At 46.1% G+C, this 22,256-nt stretch overlaps 3 protein-coding genes across 4 annotated transcripts in view; 2 read left to right on the top strand and 1 right to left on the bottom strand.

Moving 5' to 3' along the window:
• Positions 1-11,461, top strand: part of PAK2 (p21 (RAC1) activated kinase 2) — a 44,758-nt gene extending 33,297 nt beyond the window's left edge. For both annotated transcript variants that reach the window (XM_030493554.1, XM_030493555.1), the window contains exons 11-15: positions 251-368; positions 2,244-2,343; positions 4,934-5,130; positions 5,573-5,710; positions 6,531-11,461. In XM_030493554.1, the coding sequence (XP_030349414.1) occupies positions 251-368; positions 2,244-2,343; positions 4,934-5,130; positions 5,573-5,710; positions 6,531-6,617 (640 nt within the window). In that variant the 3' untranslated portion in view covers positions 6,618-11,461. The remainder of the gene's footprint in view (positions 1-250; positions 369-2,243; positions 2,344-4,933; positions 5,131-5,572; positions 5,711-6,530) is intronic.
• Positions 11,462-14,195: 2,734 nt separating this feature from the next.
• On the top strand, positions 14,196-17,234 carry LOC115611141 (aquaporin-12-like). Its single transcript, XM_030493561.1, has 3 exons — positions 14,196-15,036; positions 15,474-15,590; positions 16,216-17,234. Exons 1-3 carry the CDS (start codon positions 14,430-14,432, stop codon positions 16,395-16,397), a joined length of 906 nt encoding a protein of 301 aa, XP_030349421.1. The 5' UTR covers positions 14,196-14,429; the 3' UTR covers positions 16,398-17,234.
• A 2,228-nt stretch (positions 17,235-19,462) lies between these two features.
• Positions 19,463-21,493, bottom strand: LOC115611668 (galactose-3-O-sulfotransferase 2-like). The gene is made up of 2 exons (XM_030494935.1): positions 20,999-21,493; positions 19,463-20,320 (listed from the first exon to the last, which is right to left on the bottom strand). Exons 1-2 carry the CDS (start codon positions 21,491-21,493, stop codon positions 19,463-19,465), a joined length of 1,353 nt encoding a protein of 450 aa, XP_030350795.1.
• Positions 21,494-22,256: the final 763 nt, after the last annotated feature.

Raw genomic sequence — 22,256 nt, 5'->3', positions numbered from 1 at the left:
GAGCAGTGCTTCTGTTGTGCATGATTGTGCATGAGACATATAGGGTGTTATCCTGCCTGTTTAGGTAGTAAGAAGCAGGCAGCTTTTATTGTCAGCGCTTAGATTTCAGGCTGCCTTCCAGAGATTAACTTTCTTTACTGTTTGTCTTTGAGTGCTTATGAATCACCTCATTGACTGGCTCTTATCAGTCATTCTTCACTTCTCAATCTCTTGATAGCAAACAGGCATGCTTTTTGTTTTCTGTTTGTAGTTACCTCGTAGGAGATGAATTGTTTGTGGTGATGGAGTATCTGGCTGGAGGCTCACTAACAGATGTGGTTACAGAAACATGTATGGATGAAGCACAGATAGCTGCTGTTTGCAGAGAGGTGAGTATTATAGTTGATGGATAGAGCAACGAAAGTGCCCTCTATTCCCCTAGGTTTTATGATATAGTTAGGTTAGGACTAATGGCAGCAATTGCTGTTGGAGCCATTGAGTTAGAATGAATGATACCGAGAGCAGAAATCAAGATTAAAATCACAGGAAATAGCAAAATCAGTTTAACTCAGAAAATTGGGAGTTTGTGAGCTGTTACACAAAAGAGCTATGGCAGTTTTTGAGCTAGGTTTTTGGGAATGTTAGGTGATGGAGCAGATCAAGATTTTGGGTTTGGTACCTGGGTTACTTGTCCTGACAATGTTAACAGAAACAGAACTGAAGTTCAAGGAAGAGCAAGAAAGTAGTTTAGCAGCTGGAAACAATGTCTTTTTTTTTTTTAGCTTTGACTAATGAAGAATGTTCAAAAGCACCAAAAAGAAAACTTGAGTATTCATATAGAGGTGGTGTCGAAAGCAGAGGTGTGAACATGCTTAAAAAAAAGAAAAAAGCTTGAAAGGTTTGAAGTGTTTTTCAGAAGGAAGAAGGGTAACTGTGTTTGCTTAGAATGCAAAAGTGGATCTGATGAAACAGGAATACTTTAAGAAACATGCCCTAAAATAAAGATGAACTTGATGCAAATTTTCCCTCTCATTTTAGTAGTTTTCATAGTGTGTGAAATCTATAGTCCTGTGATATGATTTCTCAGAAAAAGAATTCTCCAGAAGATTGTAGGTGAAATAATTGTCAGATTTCAGGAAGATTTCAAATGGAAAAGTTAAAAATTGCTGATATCACAACTTATCAGTGGTTTCTGCCCTGAGTCAGAGTGCTGGCATCCAGATCAGGCTTCATTTTTTATGGCAGAAGTAGAAGTAGTTGTATTATCTGCTGTGCAGGAGAAACTTAGGCTTTTAAAACCCCCATTTGTCTACATCACTATGACATCTGCTTTTGATGACTCACCCAAAGGGAGGGGATGGAAAGCAAACTTGTACATTAACATGTATGGACAGGTAATGGTTTCCAGGGAAACAGGAGCTGGAAGCAGAGAACTGAAAGTAACTATTTACTGTAACAGTAATTCACTTTTCTGAGGAAAAAATCTAATATTGTTGAGCTATTGTACTTCATCAAAACTCTGCTACTCAGCATGGTAGATATGCTTCATTCTGTAAATCAGTGCCACTTTGCTAAAGCAAATGAAGACACAAAAACCCTCACTGGGCACTGCATCCATGTCAAGTTGCAAATGGTAAATGTTCTGCTTATATTAAAAGAGAAAAATCTTACAATTATATTTTTTTTCTTTTTATTCTCAAATAGCAGAAGTAAATTCCAGTATGTTTTTAGGCAGAAACTTAGTGTGAAATGCTTTAATCTAAAACCAATGCAAACCCAATATTAGTGACTTGAATAATGAGCGTGTCTTACAGCCTTTACTGTAGGAGAAGGCGAATGCATGTTGAGAAAGAAGTCTCACCAATTCCTCCTGGTGAGACTTCAGGCTAAAAAGCTCTCACTTAATCCTTTATGGTTCCTCTGTACAATTCGTGGGATGTACCAAAATTAACATGTGGGATTTCTGAGGCTCTCTTGGGTGGTGACGAGTTTAATTCACGGGTTTGTGTTAAGATATCAGAGAAACTCCATGGTTAAATGATTTTTGACTTCATGAGACCTGGAGGGTATTTTTTAGCACAAGAGCTTCCTCTGCTGGTTATTTAAAATAATACCTGTTGCATTTTTATACTCTGCACTGGCTGAAGGTGTAAGCATTGCTTTTGAATTTGTGTTCGCATACACAAATTGTGTTTCCATGTGCTGAGTATCTTTTTTTGGTTTTGTTTCATTTTCCTTTTTTTTTTCTTTTTTCACCCATCCAGTGCTTGCAAGCGCTTGAGTTCCTACATGCCAACCAGGTCATCCACAGAGACATTAAGAGTGACAATGTGCTGTTAGGAATGGATGGATCTGTTAAACTAAGTGAGTACCAGAAAACTGAAACAGCTGTTTTCCCTTTCCTGCTAAACTTGGACTCATAGAGTATAAATTGGTAGGAGAGTTGGCAGGGAAATCTGAGGTGAATTTTTACTGACTATGAGAAATAGAAATTCATTCAGTGTTATAACACGTGTAAGTCCCAAATAGCAGGTATTGAAATTCTGAGGGCCCGAACACTAAGGCTGTGAACATGTTCGACCGGAAGGATGTTGAAGCAAACCTGTTGCCACATGAATACGTTGGTAAATGTGAAGTAACTGGCACCGTACAGTGAAGCAAAGATGTGAATGATTGCAAGAGAAAAGTTGCAGCCAACTTTTGTTAGTCTCTTCAGGTTGTCATGACTTGCTTTTTAATGTTTTGCCCTTTTCATTAGAAGGTCACTAACAAGAAAATTGTACATTATTAACCATTTATATTGCAGTCTAGTCTTACGCTGTGCCTGTTCTGGGTCTCCTTTTCTTGGACTGAAAGTGTAACACACTTTCTTTAAAATAATCATGAAATGACAAAAGAAACCACTTGCTTTTCAGGTAATTGTTATGCATGCATGGACTTGTGTACAGTAAGTCAATTTCTGGTGTGTGTAAACGTGTGTGGTAATAAAAAACATGTGAAACCACTTGAAGAAGCTGTCAGGACTGTTGAGAGGGAGGTACGTTATCTTATTTCTTGGTACGTAGGAATGTGGAAAGCATGAAGTGACCGAAGAGTTAAGGGATGATGTTCCTACAGCAGGGTAGGAATTTGAAATGCTATGAAAATGTATCCCAGCAATATTCCTTGGTCTAGTTGATTTGCAGGCTCATCCTGTTTATGAGATGGAGCGTGAAGAAAGATTAGGAGCAACTTGATTCGCTTACCAGCATTGTTGGATGCACTGCTCGCTTGCAGAGGAGGTTTTATGCTTTTTAAAGGGTGTGATGTGCTTGTGCACAAACTGTGTGGATTCAGAAGCTCAAGTGAATAGTTACAGTAGAGGATGTGGCTGAGAAGAGTTAGCTGGAGAAGGCTCAGAAATGTAAGAGCTATCAAGTCAAAGCAGAGTGGCAAAACGACAAGGTTAGCAGCCTATGTAAAGAAGCATCAGCCCCAGGAGATTGGGGAAGATGAGGAGGAAGGAGAGACAGGGAAAAACGGGAGTCAGCTGTAAAAATGTTCTATATGGAGGGGAGGTACTGTAATCACTGTTGAGACTAGCTCTTCTTTGGCTGTGTTATTGTAGAGCTTCTAGCAGTTGTTTAGGGTGGAGGGTGGAAGAAGTTGCACTTTCTTTTCAAGCTCTTCCCATTCTCTGAGAGAGCCTGGCTTCTGGGAGACTAGGAAAAGTGAGAGATACCAGTCTGCCAGTCACTACTGCATATACCTACACACACTGCTGGTTGGTGAAACTAGGTTCTACATCTTGCCTGTCTTTCTCTCTTTGCTGGTGGCGTGGTGCTGAAGGCCTCGTTGGTAGGTCAGGAGATGTGCACTGCTGCTGCTTCTCTGGTGTGTTCATTGAAATAAGCTGTGCTTTATGTTGAGTATGACACCTTGAGAAGGGCCAAGACATGCTGGCAAGAAACTCAGTGGCTCCTATAGGTTTGATTTTTTTCTGTTTGTTTGGTTTTGTTCTATTCGAGGCAGCATTTTGAGAATCAGGGTGGGGGTAGTTCTTTGTTAAATTGTCCTCTTGGTACGACTTAGCACTCTCTTGACTGTGGCTCTTTTGTTAGCACTGCTTGGCATAACACTTTCAAAATCTTAAATTCTCTCTCTCTCTTTTTCTCTCTCTCTCTCAAACTTAGTGTCAATGATAAGGTAATATCTGTCTCCTGCCTTAACTGTGTTCTTATTGATGCTTTACATGCCTGGGAAGTGGGAGTGCTGCAGCTGGATAAAGTAACATGATGGAACATGCATTGCTGCTGCACCTGAAGGCTATAGGAATAGGTGACTTTTCTTGTTTTCTTGAGTGTGGTTGTTCTCTTCAGTAGTTAACCTTGTGAAAAGGTTTGTTTGTCCAGGTTCCTTCTGCTGAGTGGGCTAGCACTCCTCTTTTCTGAAGCCTTGTTTCCATGTCTCTGTCAGCTGTAGTACCTGTATTTGGTGGCCTATTGTGTGAAATGTTGAACTCAATAGCTGCGCAAATAAAATCTGTTTAGCAGGGCAGAAGCCATGGTTTGTGGATTTGTTTTTTTCTAGTTCAGGCTGTATAGCATACCATGTGCAGAACACTTGCCTTCTGTGTTCTGCTTGATTACTTTTTCTGGCTGTTGCCAGTCTAGGATCCTTGAAGGAAGGACTGCACAAAATACTGTTCTGCAGGGTAATACTTGTGTGCTTGCTTCAGAGAACAAAAAGCTTTATCTTCATTCCATGGAATTCTACCCTGCTTAAACACCTTCAGGGTTTGTATCTATCTTGTATGATGGATTTTGTAATATGGAGAGTGTAGTGGAGAGACACCCCCCAAACCCTGCTCAAGTGTAGAGGAATAAAACGTATGTGTAGTATTAGAGAAGTCTTCTAGGAAGCCCACTTATTTGGGGTGCACCAATTTAACTTCTACAATTCTGTTATCTTGCAGCCGACTTCGGTTTCTGTGCTCAGATCACCCCAGAGCAGAGCAAGCGGAGCACTATGGTTGGAACTCCTTACTGGATGGCTCCTGAAGTGGTCACACGGAAAGCATACGGCCCTAAAGTGGACATCTGGTCTCTGGGCATCATGGCTATTGAGATGGTAGAAGGAGAACCCCCGTACCTCAATGAAAACCCCTTGAGGGTAAGAAGCCTGCATGTTCCTATAACTGTGTGCAGGTGTTTACCATATGAATGGTTTCAGTAATTGTTCATTAATAGTACCTACATTCAAAAGAAAATGAATTGAATAGAACAAGAAGCTTCACCAGGGAAGAAAATTCCTCCAAAAGGAAGATGGCTGTCTTGAATTTGCAGTCAGCCCTACCCTGAATTTGTCTGTTCAGAAGATGAGTACTTGCTTTTAACTAAAACACTGGACTTCGAACTCAGTCTTCTGTGATAGTTTAGGGAAAGTAAATCCATTAGGTTATGAAAAATGCTGCTTGTGTCAGAATCTGATGTTTTCTTTGCAAAGGTAAGTATCTGTTGCCAAAAGATTTGGAACATTATTTTGCTACTAGCAGGAACAGGTGGCAACTTGGTGTCTTGTAAAGATTGGTTTTACAATATTCCTCATTTTACAGGCTTTATATTTGATAGCAACGAATGGCACACCAGAGCTGCAGAATCCTGAGAAACTGTCACCAATATTCCGGGATTTCTTGAACCGATGTTTGGAGATGGATGTCGAGAGAAGAGGATCAGCCAAAGAATTGCTACAGGTGAGACTCAGCTGCTTCTCACAGTCTGAGAAACAGAAGCTATGAGTAAGGTCAGCCTGTGATAAACCACGCCATAGAGTGGTGCCCTCTCTTTCTGTGTCTTCCTCTGAGGACTCTAATGGATAGCAGTTGGTAGGATCTACAGTCATAAAAGATTGTAATGTGTACTCTGAAGTCTTTCCATCAGTAACATGTGCCTTCATTCTGCCACTGCTAAAGCATCCAGCAATTTACGAACTTACTGTAATAAAGCCATTGAAGTGAGCAGAATGGGACTGAGAGAAGATGTTTTGAGCAGGAAACCTCTTTGTAGTGAATTACTGGAATAGGAAAGGCCTAGGCTCTTTTGGGAATCATAGTATCATAGGATGGTTTGGGTTGGAAGGGACCTTAAAGCTCATCTAGTTCCAACCCCCTGCCACAGGCAGGGACACCTTCCACTAGAGCAGGTTGCTCCAAGCCCCTGTGTCCAACCTGGCCTTGAACACTGCCAGGGATGGGGCAGCCACAGCTTCTCTGGGCACCCTGTGCCAGCGCCTCAGCACCCTCACAGGGAAGAATTTTTTCCTAATACCTAATCTAAATCTCCCCTCTGTCAGTTTAAAGCCTTTTGTCCTTGTCCTGTCAGTACCTGCCCTTGTAAAAAACCCCTCTCCAGGCTTGAGGAGCTCTGGATTTGTCCCTTCAGGAGCTGGGCATTGGCAGCATTTGCATTGCTTTTCATATCTCGGAATGAAAAGGGCTGTGTAGATACATAGCTTTTACTGGCATTTTAAACCATGTCTTTCAGTAGTTCACTGTGTTTCTCTCTTTCTGGCAGCATCCCTTCTTGAAACTGGCCAAACCTCTGTCTAGCTTGACGCCATTGATCTTGGCAGCCAAAGACGCAATGAAGAGTAACCGCTAACATTACTGCCACAGCCTTCATCCTTTTTTCATTTGTATTTTACAAATCTTTATAATATATGAAATTTTTACACTTCTGGGGGAGGGAAGGGATTGAAGGGGGGGACATGGGACAACACACGTCAGCGAAAGGGAAGAAACTCTCATCCAGAAGACATCCAAAATAAATTATGGTGACTCCAGCGGTCCCTGTCTGGGGTCCAGAAGGAATTGAGGACTGAATTACTGGCCGCCTTTTTTTCTGTTGTTGTTTTTTCCTCATTATTTTCCCCCCAGACAGCTTAGAAATGCCACTTACTGTGCCCAGGGTTTTAAGGGTTTTTAACGACTTCGCTGTAAGAGCTCCCATTCATTGTACCCCATTGTCTGGGTACTTTCAATACTTGAATGACAGATTCAAGCTTTCAGAGAGCAGTAGTAATTTTACCTGCTGATCTCTTTCACACTTCTCTTCCTCCCCTCTACCTGTTTATTTTTAAATCACTTAGTAAGCTCCCATATGACGAGATGCACAGTGAGTGTGACAAATGTGAATGTGCATCTTGCCTGTCATTTCATTTGTGGATTAGTTGTCAGAGTACTGTAGGATTGACAATTTGGCTAGTTAAGAAATGATAATGTATTGAAACATTTTTCACTTCTAAGATGAATATGGAGAGAGGAGGAAGAGAAGTGTTCAGCTGTTTCTTATGTGCCTGTGCTCTGTGGACTTTTAATCAAAGATGTGGCCTCTTTGTAGAAACTTAATGATTGGTCAAGTCTTTGGATGTCGGTTTATGGATATGTAGGTAGGGGTCAGATACTTTATTTATGATCAAATGATCAGCTATAGTCAGGGCAAGAAAAAAAATTCCAGCTGTCTTCCTGTCTGCTCTTTTTTTCCCATTAGAATTGTTGGCTGGAAGCTTAAGGGATAATGTGCTTAGTGCGGTGGGTGGTTCAGAAATGCATTGTATCTGTGCTCTGACTTGGGCTTTGGAAGTTATGCTGGTGCCTTTGACTTTTTTATTTTACATTTCTTTTCTTTGTATCAAATACATTTTTGTATATGTTGTATTTTTTTTCCCCCAAGCAAATAATGCATCAACCTATGGAGTTGTCAGAGTTTAAGTATTAGAGCTATTTTTCCCAGTTTTTTTATGTGCTCCATTTGTACTAATGAAATCAGAAGAACAAGTAATCAGATCTGAGGACACTGAAGATACAGGATTTTTAAATAGGATTCAAATGGAAGATTATGAACACCTGGAATTGCCAAAGCACTGTTCTGAGAAGATGAAAGCTGTGAGGGGAGAACAGTGCCATCAGATGTTCATGGGGCTGTTTGACCAGCTAGTTCGAGGCTGAGGAGACGTGATGTGTCACACTGACCCTTTCTCACTAAAGACATTATACCAGCTAGAATGGCTGAAGTCAAACATTCAATGCAAGAAAAAGTGCCTCCCTCTGAAGGACAGTGAAAGACTTGAGCAGTTGAGTTCTTGGGGTGTTACCAGGGACAAGTGTAGAAGAGCCTGTGGCTGTGGCTGCTTCTAGCGCTACAGTCTATGCATTTCAACTTCTCCGACAGTTTAACGAAGAGCTAACTGTAGTAACAAAGTGCCAAATGATTCCGTGAAAGAACCACCATTACTTTAGTGGGGTTTTATTGCATTCCCAGTGGGGCAGGACCTGGGACAGATAGGGTTACAGCTGGGTATGGATGGAGGACCCTGAGTAAAAATTATTTGCACACTTTTATAAACGTTGCTGGCAGAAGATAGAGGTCATTTCAGATAATTTCAGTATTTGTATAGCGATAGAGATAACTACGTTTTGGGGACTGGTAGCCAAGGTATGACAGAACCACCTTTCAGCTGAGAGCAGTTGGAGGCTGTTTGTGTTGATGATGGAGGGGAAGCAGGGCATTGGTGTGGTACCAACAAGGTGCCTTATTGTGCAGGGCACTGCAGTATCACAATTCAGCTTGCATTCTGCTCTTGCATGGTAGTAAACTTTTATGTCGGGTAAGTTACGTTAACTGTTCCATCACAGGAATGAATCCCTCTAGCTATAAGCCTAAGAATAGTTCTGGTTTTAAACTCAAGTGTCTTATTCCAGGCAAGGAAATCTAGATGCATTTCCCAGGCAAAATGTATTGTGAGCCATAGACACTGTAAATACTGTAATGGCAATGCCCCTGGTTTGAGTGTGTCTGGCTCCCTGATCAAATGAAGTAGTGACGAGGCTTGGCTGAGAGAAAAACCCTGTCATACCAATGATTCCCTCTTTGTCCATTGCTGGCAATGGACTTTGTGAAACTCCTTGTGCCAGAGTTAAACTGGGAACTTTTCTTTCTTTCTTCTTTCTTTTTTTTTTTCTTTTGATGGCACAATCTAGACAGTAAAATAACGCGTGGTAAGTTTAGGGTTTGTTGGGTTTTTTTAAATAGAAAACCAAGAAATTGTAAGTAATTATCTTATTAGTTCACTTCTATTGATGAATGAGAATGGTTTAAAACATGTTACAAAATTTGCCCAATTTAGTCTACTTAGGAGATGATTTCCAAACTTTCAGCCATCTTAGCACCCAAAACTTGGCCCAGTCCAGCACTTACCAGAACATATCTTGGCACTTGCTGTGTGACCTGCAGAGGTGTTAAGCTCTGAGGCTGAGAAGTGTCCCCATCTCCCCTTCCCCAGGCAGCAGCTTTATCGTTACGTGGTAAGGTTTCTCATCTCCACACTGCCAGAAATCAGGGTCAGAGATGGAGCTGACAGGAGAGGAGAGCCACAAGAAGGTTGCCATGCTGTGCTTTTGTGTCTTAGTGGGTTGGGCATCGCTTTTCTAAGGATGTCAGCTGGATGTGTCTGCAAGATTGGAAAAATGCAAACTGTGTGGGGTTTTTGTCCTGGTGGGAGCAGATTAATGTCCTTAAGACTTTCTGCAGAGCTGTTCAACTCTGCTGTATCACTAGGGCAGACTGATAGGGACCAGGCAGAGTTTGAGTAGATGATGATAAGGGAAGGATTGCTTCTGAATGCAATCTGGGATTCCCCTATACGTCTCACTCTCTTGGGTGCCCACATAAGATCCTGAGTCAGGATCAGATATGCATGTGATATGTATGAAGTGTAACATATACAGTGGGGTGGCTAGTTGGGTATATGGAGCTGGGCAGCTAATGGCTGAGATGCACGTATGCAGGCAGTGTGTGACTCCTGAGGTTTTCTTGTTACCATAGAATAAACTGTACTTCTCCTTAAAGGCAGCCATGGCGCTGGGAATGTGCACTTTGACCTGCCTTAGGTGTTAATGAGACTAATTGCAGGCTTTCCCCTGGCTCTCCAGTGCAGGGAAGTGCAAAGGGGTGGTTAGAGCAGATGGGGGAGCCTCGGTCCCTTTGTCAGAGGGGATAGTGGGTGGGCTGGGGAGGGAGCAAGAAGGTTGTTAAAGGTCTCTACAGCTAGAGTTGAATAAAATAAATGTCTCTGGTCTGTTTTTCCCTCTGTTCTTCATGCTGTCAATGGAAATGGAAGTAGGTGCAAGCTTTCTTTTTATTTTTTTAACTGTCTTCAGATTTTAATGTTGCCTTTTATGTAATTTAATCCCATTATGTTATTTAATTGTTACTGCAATATTAACTACTGTATTTGTTGACTTTGTTTAATAACTGTTCTTTCAGGGCTAGAAATAAACTTTTAAAAAACATTTGGGTCTTCCCCATCATGAGTTTATACCTTCTAAGACAAGAGTAGCTGAAAGAGTACATGTTTAGATGTCTTAATGAGATTAACAGAATGTATTTGTAATTAAACTTCTTACGAATGCTTTAATGATGATGGATATAATTTTATGCTATATTAGTCTGCCCTGTTTCTTTTAAAACTATTACTTGTCAGAGTCTGTACCAACTTTGGGATAACTGCAAGCTCTCCTTGCTGCCATGCACTGCCTGCGGAATGTTGTGCCTCCCACAAAGTGTTCCAGGTTGCTGGCGGAAGGAGAGCAGCTCTGAAACACCCTTTTCACCCACCATGGAAAGAGATCCCTTGCCCTCCTTGCGAAGGGAGCAAAGCAAAAGCCAGCCTAGCGTGTCACAGTCGCATCTCCACCATCCATTCGCTGTAAGGTAGCCTTTTGGTAATGACTGGGGTGGGACTGATGGGCCAGTAAAGCACAATTGTGGCAATATGGTGATGGGGAATTAATCTGAACAAGACTGCTTTATTGCACCATGAATATCATCCAGTATCCTGCGTATAAATGTTACGGCACAGGAAACGTGGGGAATGAGCTGTCCTGGTGCCTGCTTGGAAGACGTGGCTCCTGGGTCTGCACTGTCGCTGCTGATCAGCATTTGAGCAGCAGAGCCAGATGGGGTGAGGACACTGGGTGTTGACAGCTCACCTAGGACTTGGATTGAGAGCGTTGGTGCCTCCTTAGGCTGTGGAGAGTTGCTCCTTTTTTCCATTGAATCAACAAAAAGCCGTGGTCTGTTGGCATGGCAGTCTTAACTAAAGAAAAGGACATCTAAATGCGTTTACTTTTCGGTTGAGACTGGTTGAGGTGAAATCCAGATGAAGTTTCGGTCTTCAGTTGTGAATGTCAAGGACTCATCACGTTGTGTGTTTCCTGTGTGTTATTGGGAAATTATCTCTTCCCCTTTCTTGCATGTTATACAAGCTTTGCTCATACCACTGACAAAGGGAAATGAAGAAACCACTCGTCTTCAGAAGCCTTCTCAACCAGACATGAGAATGTTGTTTTGCACAAAGCACTGTCTCTTCAGGTTAAATAATTTGTTGTAGTATCTTTGTCTTATATATAATTGACCCTTTATGCATTTAAACTGATGTTCTCTAACACTGCAGTTAAGTGATTTTTGCATTTAATTTATGGGGGGAAATGTTGACAAGAGGAGGGAGAAGGTGCCTAAGTGGAACTCACTAATTATCTGCGTATTGGCCCTTTTGCTGCTCGAAGGAGAGCAGGGTTTTGGCTGAATGTGATTTGCACAAGTTGAAAGTTTGCTAATCCTTGCTTGATAAATCCTGTTAAATCTTGTGGGAACTTGCTCATCCCTTGCATATAGCCGGCCTAGACTAAAACCAAGAGCAGCCCCAACTGTTTTGGATCCATTTATTGAAGATGGGGTATTTACAACATTGTTCTTTAAGATAGTAAATTTGGGGGGAACGATTTCTCCCTTTCAGGGCTGCTCTTTGGTTGCAGTGAGTTGAGCACAATTATTTGGACTGTGCCAGCAGCTCACTGGTTAAAACCAGGATGGCTCTTCATTTCTAATTTGTGTTTTCACAGTGGTGCCTTGGGGAAGGTGATTGTGTTTGAGCACAAGTCTTCTGGCTCATGTGTGAGCACAGCAGTTTTCTGCTCCCCCGGACTTGAACAGCTGCGTTTTCCCTATTTTTATAACTTGCGTTTTGCTCTGATGATTGTTTTTCATAAAAACAGCCATCCTTAGTCATGTGAGAAAGATATGTGCAAGTGTGCTGAGCTCAGCTCCATTCTTGATGTTGCTCTCCACATGTGTGGAGGAAGCAGGTTTTTCCAAGGGATCTTTTTTCCCTACTTTGAACTCCAGCCGAAGGAAGGATTTTCTTTTTTCTTGAGTCTGGGGAAATGCCAAGAAATGACAACAATGAATCTCTGACTGTAGTTTCTCTACCTGTGCTCTGTTACAAGGGAGGAGGGCAGTGCTGATGCAGCTTCTCATGCTGGCATTCCCTTAATTCAATGGTGATATTGCTTTTTCCCGTTCCTGTCCACCAGCCAGCAGGGGGAATATCTTCGAGCACATTGTAACTTCATTTCAAATCCCATTTGCTTATTGACCTGATTATTGAAACAGCCTGTAGGGAGTGATTGTTATTATTTTGCTTAATTTGTTTTTTGTTTTAGTGGGATTTGTCCACTGGGAAGCTAATGATTGCTCATTTTCTTTTGGGCACTAAAAGGCCACCAGATTTCTGCTTTGGAGAAGATGTATTGAGTCTGGAGTGGGAGGGAATAGCAGACAGTATGTCTCAATGCACACACGTTTCTCAATGTGCAGATTCCAGTTTCTGGTGTTTCCTGAAGGGCTTGTGAATAACGAATCCAGCTTGGTTTAAATGTGGGTCAACATAGAAGACGCTGATGTAACTCCAGGTGTCTCCACAGAATGTTTTGGAGGGGGAACAGCTAGGTGCTTTTTATCCCCATACTGGGTTCAGGGGTGACCTTCCTAGAGACACATGTGTCCCTTGGATTCAAGGTTTCTATAGCTGAGGATGATGATTCTTTGTTGTTTTTGCCTCGCAGCGAATGCTTGTTCTACGGATTCAGGTCTTTTTATGAAGCACAATTAACTTGTGGCTCTCCTTGAGCCCTTTTCATCCGACTGCCTGTGGGAGGAAACCTGCTGCTGGGTTTCTGCAGCAGCTGGTAACAGGTGGCTGCTTTTGGAAAGCTCTTGTCTACCCCCCTGCACAGTAAAACTCTCCTTAAATAACCTTACAGCTCTATTCAGCTGTGTCTATTGCCTCTTTGTGGGTGAAAATAGCGTGGTGTAAGGAGGCCAGGGTGGTTCTGTTCAGCTTTTGTTACCCTCCAGTGTTTTTGGAGAGTGTGTGTTTTACTTATCTGTGGAAATGCCAGCTCGTTCCTATCCCAGGCCGAAAAAAACCCCATTTAAAATAATTGCATTTTAAGCTGCTGTAGTTCTTGACAGCCCTGAAAGCACATTTGGTTCAGAAAAGACACTGATGTTCCAACCACAGAACAGTGGTTTTCTATGGGAGTATTCATGTGGACTCTTGAAGGGGTTTTGCCTTTGCAGTGGCCTGAAGGTGTGCTCCAGAGCAGAGCTTGCAGCATCCCCCCTTACGCTGTCAGCACTGAAGCGAGATAGCAAATGAGCTGCTTGTGTATCTGGCATTATTTGATCCCATAATTATTCTCATAAGCAACAGCTTCCAGCTCCTCTCTCCAGCCTGGGATAAGTGTCCCACAATGGCAGGATGTGCTGTGGGCAGAATTACAGGCAATGGACGGGAAATAGTTTTTGAAGACCTCTGAACATTTACTTCCTAAGGCCCAACTCTTAGAATGCTTGAAAAGGAGAAGGGAAAAAATCCGTTCTGTGGGAAGGAAGAGATGTTGGGCTTTTTTTTCTTTTTCCCCCAGTTTTACCATGGGTGCCACATGTTTCCCATGTCACAGCTGTGTTTGGAGGAAGGAGATGAGAACTTTTCATCATAGAACTAGATGATCTTTAAGGTCCCTTCCAACCTAAACTATTCTATGGTTCTGTGTGCTTCTGGTTTTCACAGATTGGTCTGCGTTGCCGTAGCCAGCTTGAACTGTATTAAGTGTCTCATCCCCATCCCAAGCGTGCTTCAAACGTGTGTCTCCTGACAGTTTATTTTATAAATGGCTAGGCATTGGAAATAAAACAGCATTAATAGAAGCTGTTGGCTCCTTGCGTGTGATGGGCAGTGAGAGGAGCCTGTGTAATCTGCCGGCACTGCTAGTGACCAAGAAGATACATACTGAGTGGTTTATGCTCTGTTAACCATGAGTTCCTGATGTTACATATCCCACCCCATCCCACCCTTGCTGGGACACTTATTGGCTGATCCAGCTGCAGGTGAGTCCCGCAGCTCCCCGTGGCAGCAGGCATTGCCCTGGGCAGCATGTGCAGCGCTTCCCAAGCCTGTCAGGCTGCGCCACGTTCGCTTACACGCGGCTTTATAAACAGGAGGTGCAGAAGCTTTCTCTGCTCTTTCCTGCGGTTTCAATCCAGTCTTTTTCTCCCACCACAGCCTTTGCTATGGCTGGCCTGAATGTCTCCATTGCTTTCTTTTTCCTGGTGGTTGGGGTGTGCCAGGTGCTTAGGCAGCTTACCAAGAGGCTCCTGTCCCCTGGAGCATACGGCTGCCTTGCCAGAGAACTTGCTGGCTCATTACAGCTGTGCATGAGCTGCCTTGAGCTGAGGATGCTGGTGGAGATCGGCCCGTGGGGTGGCGGCTTTGGTCCGGACGTGGTCCTGACGCTGCTCTTCCTCCTCTTCGCTGTTCACGGCGCCTCTTTTGATGGAGCATCCGCCAACCCGACCATCTCTCTTCAGGAGTTCCTGCTCCTCGAGTCCAGCCTTGCAGCAACTGCTACCAAGCTGCTGGCCCAGGGTGCAGGCATGGGCATGGGCTGGGCTATCACCAAGCTCTACTGGTCCTGGGAGCTGACGCAATTCCACCTCATCCAGAACCTGATAGCATCAGAGTGCAGCTCCTCCATCCGCACCTCTCTGCACCACGCTGCCTTTGCAGAAGGCAGCTGCTCTTTCCTTTTCCACCTTGTCCTTCTCAAGTTGCGACAGAGTCACCCAGTGTACCAGGTCCCTGCACTGGCAGCGACTGTCACCTTCCTGAGCTACGCAGGTGAGCAGTACTTGCCTTTCTAAGTCATTTAGAAAACTACCTAATTTGCCGGGGAGGAATGCTTCCTTTTCCATCTTCATTGTTACCTCTTTAAGGTAATGATTATCAGGATGTTTGTTTTCTACTTATTTTGGGGAATATTCATTAGGCAGCGGGTGGAATGCTGGCACATGAGAAGCCATAGCTTGTCCCGAGACTGGGACCACTTTCCTTAAATATCCCATAATGCAACCCCTTAGTCCTGCACTGAGCTCTTGTTCTTCCCACAAAGCGACAAGGGTGACAAGAGTGGGATTTCCCCATGTGCTGCTATTACATGGTCCAAGAGATGCAGTTCCTGGCAGGCAGGAGAGGCCGTGGGTCTCCTGGCCCAGCTATGTGTCAGTCTTTCAAAGGATGCAAGTGAGACTGCTGGCCTTGCTTCTCTTCCCACACAGCTGGACCACTCACGGGGGCCTTCTTCAACCCTGCCCTGGCTGCAGTTGCTGCCTTCCACTGCTCAGGGAGCAGCTTTTGGGACTACATCCGTGTTTACTGGCTGGGACCCCTCGCAGGTGAGATTTGCCCGGGAGGTACCAAGGAGCAGGGGCTGGGATAGGGATCAATGTGTAAGGCATTACACAAAGTGTTCCTGGCAAAGCACTGAACTCTGGTCTTGCTATTGGCAAGTGTCCTTTTCTGTCCTTCTTACCTGTCACTCAGGTCATCTCTTTGCCATCCATTTTGTAAATCCAATTTCTACCTGGGACACAGGAAGACTCTCCCCAAAGCTTCATCTCAAAAAAGAGATGAAGCCAAAGAGATGAAGCAAAGATGTTTTAGGGCAACAATAGGCTGAGCTATGCTGTAGAGGTTGTCCACAGCTTCCAGATGACCACAGGGAGCTGGGTAAGTATTGCTTTGAATGTAGAGAGCTGAGACAGAAGACTGCTGGTGTGGTTTATGGCTCTTTTTGGTCAAAACAAGCCTTGCTTGTTACATTAAGGATGCAATGATTAAATTCTCCTTAAAGTAATTTAGCAAGGGTCTTTCAGATGTCAGTGTGGACTCTAGTGGTGCTGAGCTACTTTTTGGTCACGATGAAGGTTGTGGGGAAGGACCTGAAAATCACTGCTGAGCCGTGGGGAGGGTGGAGGTGCTTGATGCAGCGCACGGAAGGGGTCCATGCTCTCGTTTCAGGGATGCTCACTGCCCTCTTGCTATACCAAGGCAACATCCCACGACTCTTCCAGAAAAACCTCCTTTACAGACAGAAGAGTAAATACAAGGTACCCAAGGCAAAGGTGGTGGCACATGTGGAGGGCGATGAACCACGGCAGAAGAGGAAAGGGGAGAAGAGCAAGTCCAAGCCCTGTGCCTGAGCCACACATGGGCACCAAGGAGGTCCCAGCAGCCCCTCTCCTGGGAGCAGGTTTTTCATCCCACCCAGCATTCCTCCTGCCCATTCATTCCCTACCTCAGGGTGAGATACTTCTTTGGAAGCATCGCAAAGGAATCGGCCAAGCTGGCCTTGCAGGATGTCTGAATCCTTGAGCTCCTTTGGGAATAACTTGGAAGTCTCCCTGGAGAGCCCAAAATGTTTTAAGTCTGCGTCACTAGCTTGATGCGGGCAAAAAAACCCTAACACTTTTGCATAAATTGCTGGTTGTCTTGTATTGCCAGGAAGCTTGTGGAAAGTCAGGACCATCCCGTGGGCAGGCTTGATGCAACTCCATTGCATCATGCAGTGCTTGAAATAACCCGACTTGCAGCCATAAAAACAAAGTGTAAACCAGTAACTGCCTTGGAAACTTAGGATGAGGAGGAAGCGGGCTTGATCTTTCGAGTTACTAAATGGATATTGGTCAAAAATTGGTGTTCTTTGAGTTAAACTGAGATCCTTGAATTGAACAGGCTCAACCTGGCAGTTCTTGGAGAGGAATTAAAAATGCTCCAGGGCAAAGGAGTTCACCGGCTGGAGGAGACCCTGCTCCCCTGTGGACATGGTGCTTAGCCTGAGTTTTGTGTGCTGTAAGGCATCAAGATATAGCGCAAAAAGTGTGTGTGGTTAAAAACAAGACCCGGGCAGCCAGTACGTGCTGGTGTGGGTGAGCAAGTGCATCCCCGACTCCTCTCTGTGTCCACGTGAAATATTCTTGAAGGTGAAATTGCAGTTTATGGAAATCACAATAAAAATAAATGTTGTGATTGGCACTTGGGTGATGTCGCTGCTGTGAGCTCTGTGGGGGGTGATCAACACATCTGATACCATCTGAGACACTGCGGAGAGTCACAGAATCACAGACTGGTTTGGGCTGAAGGGACCTTAAAGCTCATCCAGTTCCAGCCCCCTGCCACGGGCAGGTACACCTTCCACTAGAGCAGGTTGCTCCAAGCCCCTGTGTCCAACCTGGCCTTGGACACTGCCAGGGATGGGGCAGCCACAGCTTCTCTGGGCACCCTGTGCCAGTGCCTCAGCACCCTCACAGGGAAGAATTTTTCCTGATGTCTAATCTAAATTTGGGCTTCTCTCCACAGCCAAGAGCAGGGGCTGGAGCAATCCAATGTGCAGGATCCCTGGAGCATGGCTGCTGGGTATGGCTGGGTACTGAGCTGCTGCCCGGAGGTCTCCCCTGCCAAAAATGGCCAGCTCCTGCATTTTGCAGAAAACAGTCAATTTTGCAGGACCTCTCTGGGCAGCAAGTTCCTGAGTTGAATGTATTCTTGATGCATCACAGCTTTTTGGGCAGTCTGTGTTTTTCATGTGAGTGTGCGTGGTTGGGGATGCTCTTGGTCGTACAAGTGTCCCTGCTCTGGGTCACCTTAGCAGGTGCTCAAGCAAAGATCTGCTTCTATTTACTGAGGTGCAAACACTGAATCGGGAAGTGGCACCTGATTAAAATCCAGAGTGAAGGTGTCGGATGCAGGTTTGGTACCTGGGTGTCAGCTCTGCTCCTCCCTGCAACCCTGCTTATGTCCTTTGTGGGGTTTGGGTGGGGACAGACTGGCTATGCTGACTTTGGGCTGCCCGTCTCCCTTTCCTGTGTGTGGGATTGCCCTCTGGGGTGAACTGCAGACTGCCAAGGAACCCAAAGGGGAGCTGGACCTCTGCAAACCATAAGACCATACCATGTCCCAACAGGAGAAATGAGGGAAGGGACCATAACGCAGTGTTCTGCTGACATGACTCAGAGATGAAACTTTATGGAACAAACACCACCCCAAAACCTATTTGGCAGACATTCCCAAAACAAGCTCCCTGCATTGTGCAGGAGTGGATGCTCAGCATTGCCCAGTCCCTTCTGGGGAAGGGCAGTGAGAGTGTGGTCTGTTTCTTATCCTGGTTAAACTGTGAGCAGGAGACAAAGCGCCTTTGGGTGGAAACTGAAACCTTTGATGCTCTGATGCTGGCCAAGGGAGAGCCTGGGATGCTCAGATCCTCTTGTCAATGTTTTCTGAACCTCTTCTGGTTTGGGAAGCATGCTGAAGATCCCGAGATGAGGCTTCTGTTTATCCAAACTGATTTGCTGGCTCTGCTTTTGATTCGAGAGTAAGTGTAGGATGTGAAAAGTACGGCTGACAAACCCACCACGGCCCATTCTTGTATTGTGCCCTCGGCACAGAATATTCCTACAGCCAGCTCCAAAGCGGTGGGTCAGGATGTCAGGCTGCAGAGATGCTCACGAGACATCTCCCACATGCAGGGGTATTCAACTTGCAGTCTAACACCGTGGGGTTGGCATGAGCTCCAGGGTAGGGTGCTGAGCCTATAGATGAAGTGTAGGAGTGCAGCATCTGAAGGCAGCTGAACCACAGAGCCAGGGGAAAAAATGCTGATTTTTAATCTTCTTTTTCCCCAGGACATTTTCAGATGTTTGAGGTCTGTTTCTTGGGCTGCTGGGGAGATTGTCTGCTGGGCAGACTGATGTAGTTGTGGGGAACTTCATAGGAGTGATGGCGAGCATTGTTATTTTTAATTAAAAGGCTGCTTTTCCACAACAGTAGCATGAAGGCGCAGTGGAGGAGAGCCGCAGCTGGACAGACAGACTTGTTCCCAAGCTGTAAATCAAGCTCCACAGCTCTGATTTACAGCTTGGTCCTGCGCTGCTGTGATCTCCAGCGCAGGACTGAACATTTGGGTTGCCCTCCTGGTTCTGCTCCTCACTGCTGGAGTCAGTGCTATGCAGCACAATGCCCTGCATCGCCTCCTCCAAGGGTTCAGCTGCCAGTCGGGGGTTTTGCCCTGTTTGCTCAGGACCTACCCTGGAAGAGTCGTGTCATGTTGAACCCCTGGAACCCCTTGTTGCAGCTTGTCCTGCTCCGCACCAGTAGCACCCAGGTACACAGTGTTGCACAGACAGAGGTGACCAAGGGCTCTGGTGGGCAAATGCCTCGCTGTCCTTGGCAAAGGCAGCTGGAGAACGATGCCTGGAGGGGACAAGGAGGCTCAGTTTTGGGTGCCCTCCAGCCTGTGCCGCAGGACATTGTCCTGCTGGGATGGACTGGGCTGCTGGGTCTGAGGCTGCTGCTGGGCAAACTGCTTCTTGTAGAGGATGCTGCTGTACTGCAGCTCTGGGGTCACCAGCCGCCGGCACGTGTGCTCCATCTCCTTATCCAAGCCCTGCCTGAGGTTATAGCCCAAGATCATGGCATTGCCGTGTTGCAGTGGCCGCAGGGAAGAGTCTTTGATGTCCTTTGGGGCCACGCTGCCTGTCCCTTGCAGGCAGGTCCTCGCCAGCTCTGCCTGCCTGTCCCGAAGCGCCTTTACTTCCTGCTGCATGCGTTCCCTGCCAATGTCCCTGTCAATCCTTTCCCAGAAGGTCCTGTTGAAGTAGATGTATATTTCCCAGTCCAGCCTGTTCCAGTCCTTTATCTTCTCCACAATGGTGTCTGGCAGGGGCGACTTGGTGCTGCTGTCCCTGATGTTGAGTGGGAAGGAGACAACACTGTCCAGGTCCCAGCACAACATCTCCTTCAGCAGCACCATGGACTCATCAAAGTACTCAGAGATGAGGAGCAAGTCAAAGGATGCCTCAATGGCCTTCAGCATGAGTTGCACCCGCTGAGCAGAGACCTCTCCATCGGGATTGAAGCCAAAGTCGAATGTCATGAGGTTCTTGGCATAGTGGCTGTCGCTGTTTGTGGGGTTGTAGTAATGGTAGGGCTGGCTGAGGAACTCCTCCAGGCTGTGGGCACGGGAGAAAGCCGATGTGCCCTTGTAGTACACGAAGGCGGACTCCATGAGCTGCACGGGGTTCCTCAGGATGGAGAAGTAGACAGCTGAGCTGGACACCACTTTCTGCACCTGCAGAGGAGAAAAAGGAGGTTTTAAAGGTGGGGTGGGGAGAAGGGACATGCTCGCAGTCCTGTGCTCTGAAAGCAGAAACGCTTGCTGGGGTTGGAGATGAGGGGTGCTGGGGAGGGTTTCAGGGTGCAGCTCACCAAAGGAGCATTTGTGCCAGTTGTGGGGAGCCCCAGAAGAGGTACATAGGGAGTGTAGTGACCAGAGCTCCTCACTATGTGCTGCCACAGCTGGGTGGCCTGCCTGGGCTTGAGTTATGTTCTAACTCCTTGCTTTTCCCCAGATCAGCGTGTCCTCAAGTGGCATCCAGAAGGGTGGATGCTGGGCACAGCTGACCCGAGTTGATGTGCTGAAGGCGTTTTCCTCTTGCAGCTGGTACCCCTTGGGCCTGTCCAGGGAATAAGACATCTCCAAGGGCCCACAAGACAAGAACAAGATGATATTGCTGACTGCTGTAGTTGCTGTCTCCTGGCTTGTCTCGGGTTACAGCACAATGATTCATCAGACCTGTTTACAGAAGCTCTCCAGAGATGCCCATAACATGCAAGGTACAATCCTGTCTATCTTTAGCTCCATCCCTGAAAAGTTTACATGCTCTACGGGTGTCCTACTTTGCTCCCCACCAGCTTCTCTCTCCCTTCCCCATTCCCCCCTCCCAAGGCATCACGGCTGTGCCCATACCTCTGGCTGCAGGAACCGCATGTGGTGGCAGAGGATGTTGAACCGCTGAGGGCTCCAGGGGGAGAAGCCCTGCACGAAGTTGGCCAAGAAGTGGCGCGGGTAGAAGAGCTGGTTGCCCCCTCCGATGGGGAAAGCGAAGGTGAGGTTGTGTGTCTCGCCGAAGCGGAAGAGGATGTTCATGACGGTGCTGCTGGCGCTCTTGTGGACCTTCAGGAAAACAATGTCTCTCTTGGGCTTACATCTCTCCCCTTGAGAGGAGACTCTTCTGCCCCACTGGTCTCCCAGTGTCACCTCCTCAACCTTGGGGACTTCTGTCTGGCTTGGGAATAATCCCCTCTCCGGGTGTGTCTTGTGGAAGTCCTCTGTCTGTGGAGGTTGAGCTGGATTTGGTATGATGTATTTAAGCGAGCTGCCCAACTGGTCGTGGGGGGAATCTACGGCTTGAGGCTGAGGCTGGCTCTGTACCACCACCTGTGTCATTCCTGGTGGCAACATTCTCCTGTGCTCCTTTGTGGTCATCCTGTTTGCAAAGATTACAAACTTGCTGGTGACAGCACCAGCATCTCCCAAAACTGTGGAGATTCTTCCAGGAAGACTTGGAGAAGGACCCTTTCTGGTTGCTTTTCTCAAGCCAGGAAGCTGGGATTTCAGCCTCGTGAGTGAAAGGTGGGCTTTCACCTTCTTGCTGCTCTCCACAGGTGGCGAAGTCCAGTGTTCCTCTTGGCTGCCTGGGCTGGCTTCCAGCGGGGTCTCCTGGCTGAGGTATGGTTGTATCTGAAAAGTGTCCTGCATGCCCTCAATTGAAGTGGTGTCTGGCACAGGTTTCCTCTGCGAGGACAGGGAACCGTCCTCCCACAGCAGGTCGGGGGTCTGGAGGGCATCACTCCGCTGCTTCTGGCCATGGTCTGTGGTCTGCTGCAGGGCACGCTCCAGCTCACATTGGCAGCTTCTGTAACAGGGAGGACACGAGTCTGAGATGCAAAGGATGGAAAGAGGGCAGCTCCTCTGCAGCCCAATGAACCCCCTGCAGGCAGCCCAAACCATGTTCCCCCATCTTTCTTGGGGGGGGTGGTTATTGCTGGTGGGTGTAGGACTTGGGCACTGCCCTGGGAGGTTGCCTTGGGTGCAAGAAGAGAATCGTAGAATCATAGATTTTCCCCTCCTGTGTAAAGAGACGCTGATTTTAAAGAAGACAGGGTGTTTTACGGAAGGGCAGTTTTGAGCCCACATCAGTGGTCAGTGAAAGGCTGGAGGATGA

Source organism: Strigops habroptila, chromosome 8, assembly GCF_004027225.2.
Source record: "Strigops habroptila isolate Jane chromosome 8, bStrHab1.2.pri, whole genome shotgun sequence".
NCBI lineage: Eukaryota > Metazoa > Chordata > Aves > Psittaciformes > Psittacidae > Strigops > Strigops habroptila.
Note: the sequence above shows the minus strand (reverse complement) of the source record. Positions and strands in the feature narration are given on the sequence as shown.

Coding starts and splice junctions, on each gene's coding strand:
- LOC115611141 (XM_030493561.1), top strand. CDS start 14,430: ATGGCTGGCCTGAATGTCTCCATTGCTTTCTTTTTCCTGGTGGTTGGG. Junction 15,037..15,473: donor CACCTTCCTGAGCTACGCAG/GTGAGCAGTACT, acceptor CTTCCCACACAG/CTGGACCACTCACGGGGGCC. Junction 15,591..16,215: donor CTGGCTGGGACCCCTCGCAG/GTGAGATTTGCC, acceptor CTCTCGTTTCAG/GGATGCTCACTGCCCTCTTG.
- LOC115611668 (XM_030494935.1), bottom strand. CDS start 21,493: ATGTTGCCACCAGGAATGACACAGGTGGTGGTACAGAGCCAGCCTCAG. Junction 20,321..20,998: donor TGCGGTTCCTGCAGCCAGAG/GTATGGGCACAG, acceptor TCTCCTCTGCAG/GTGCAGAAAGTGGTGTCCAG.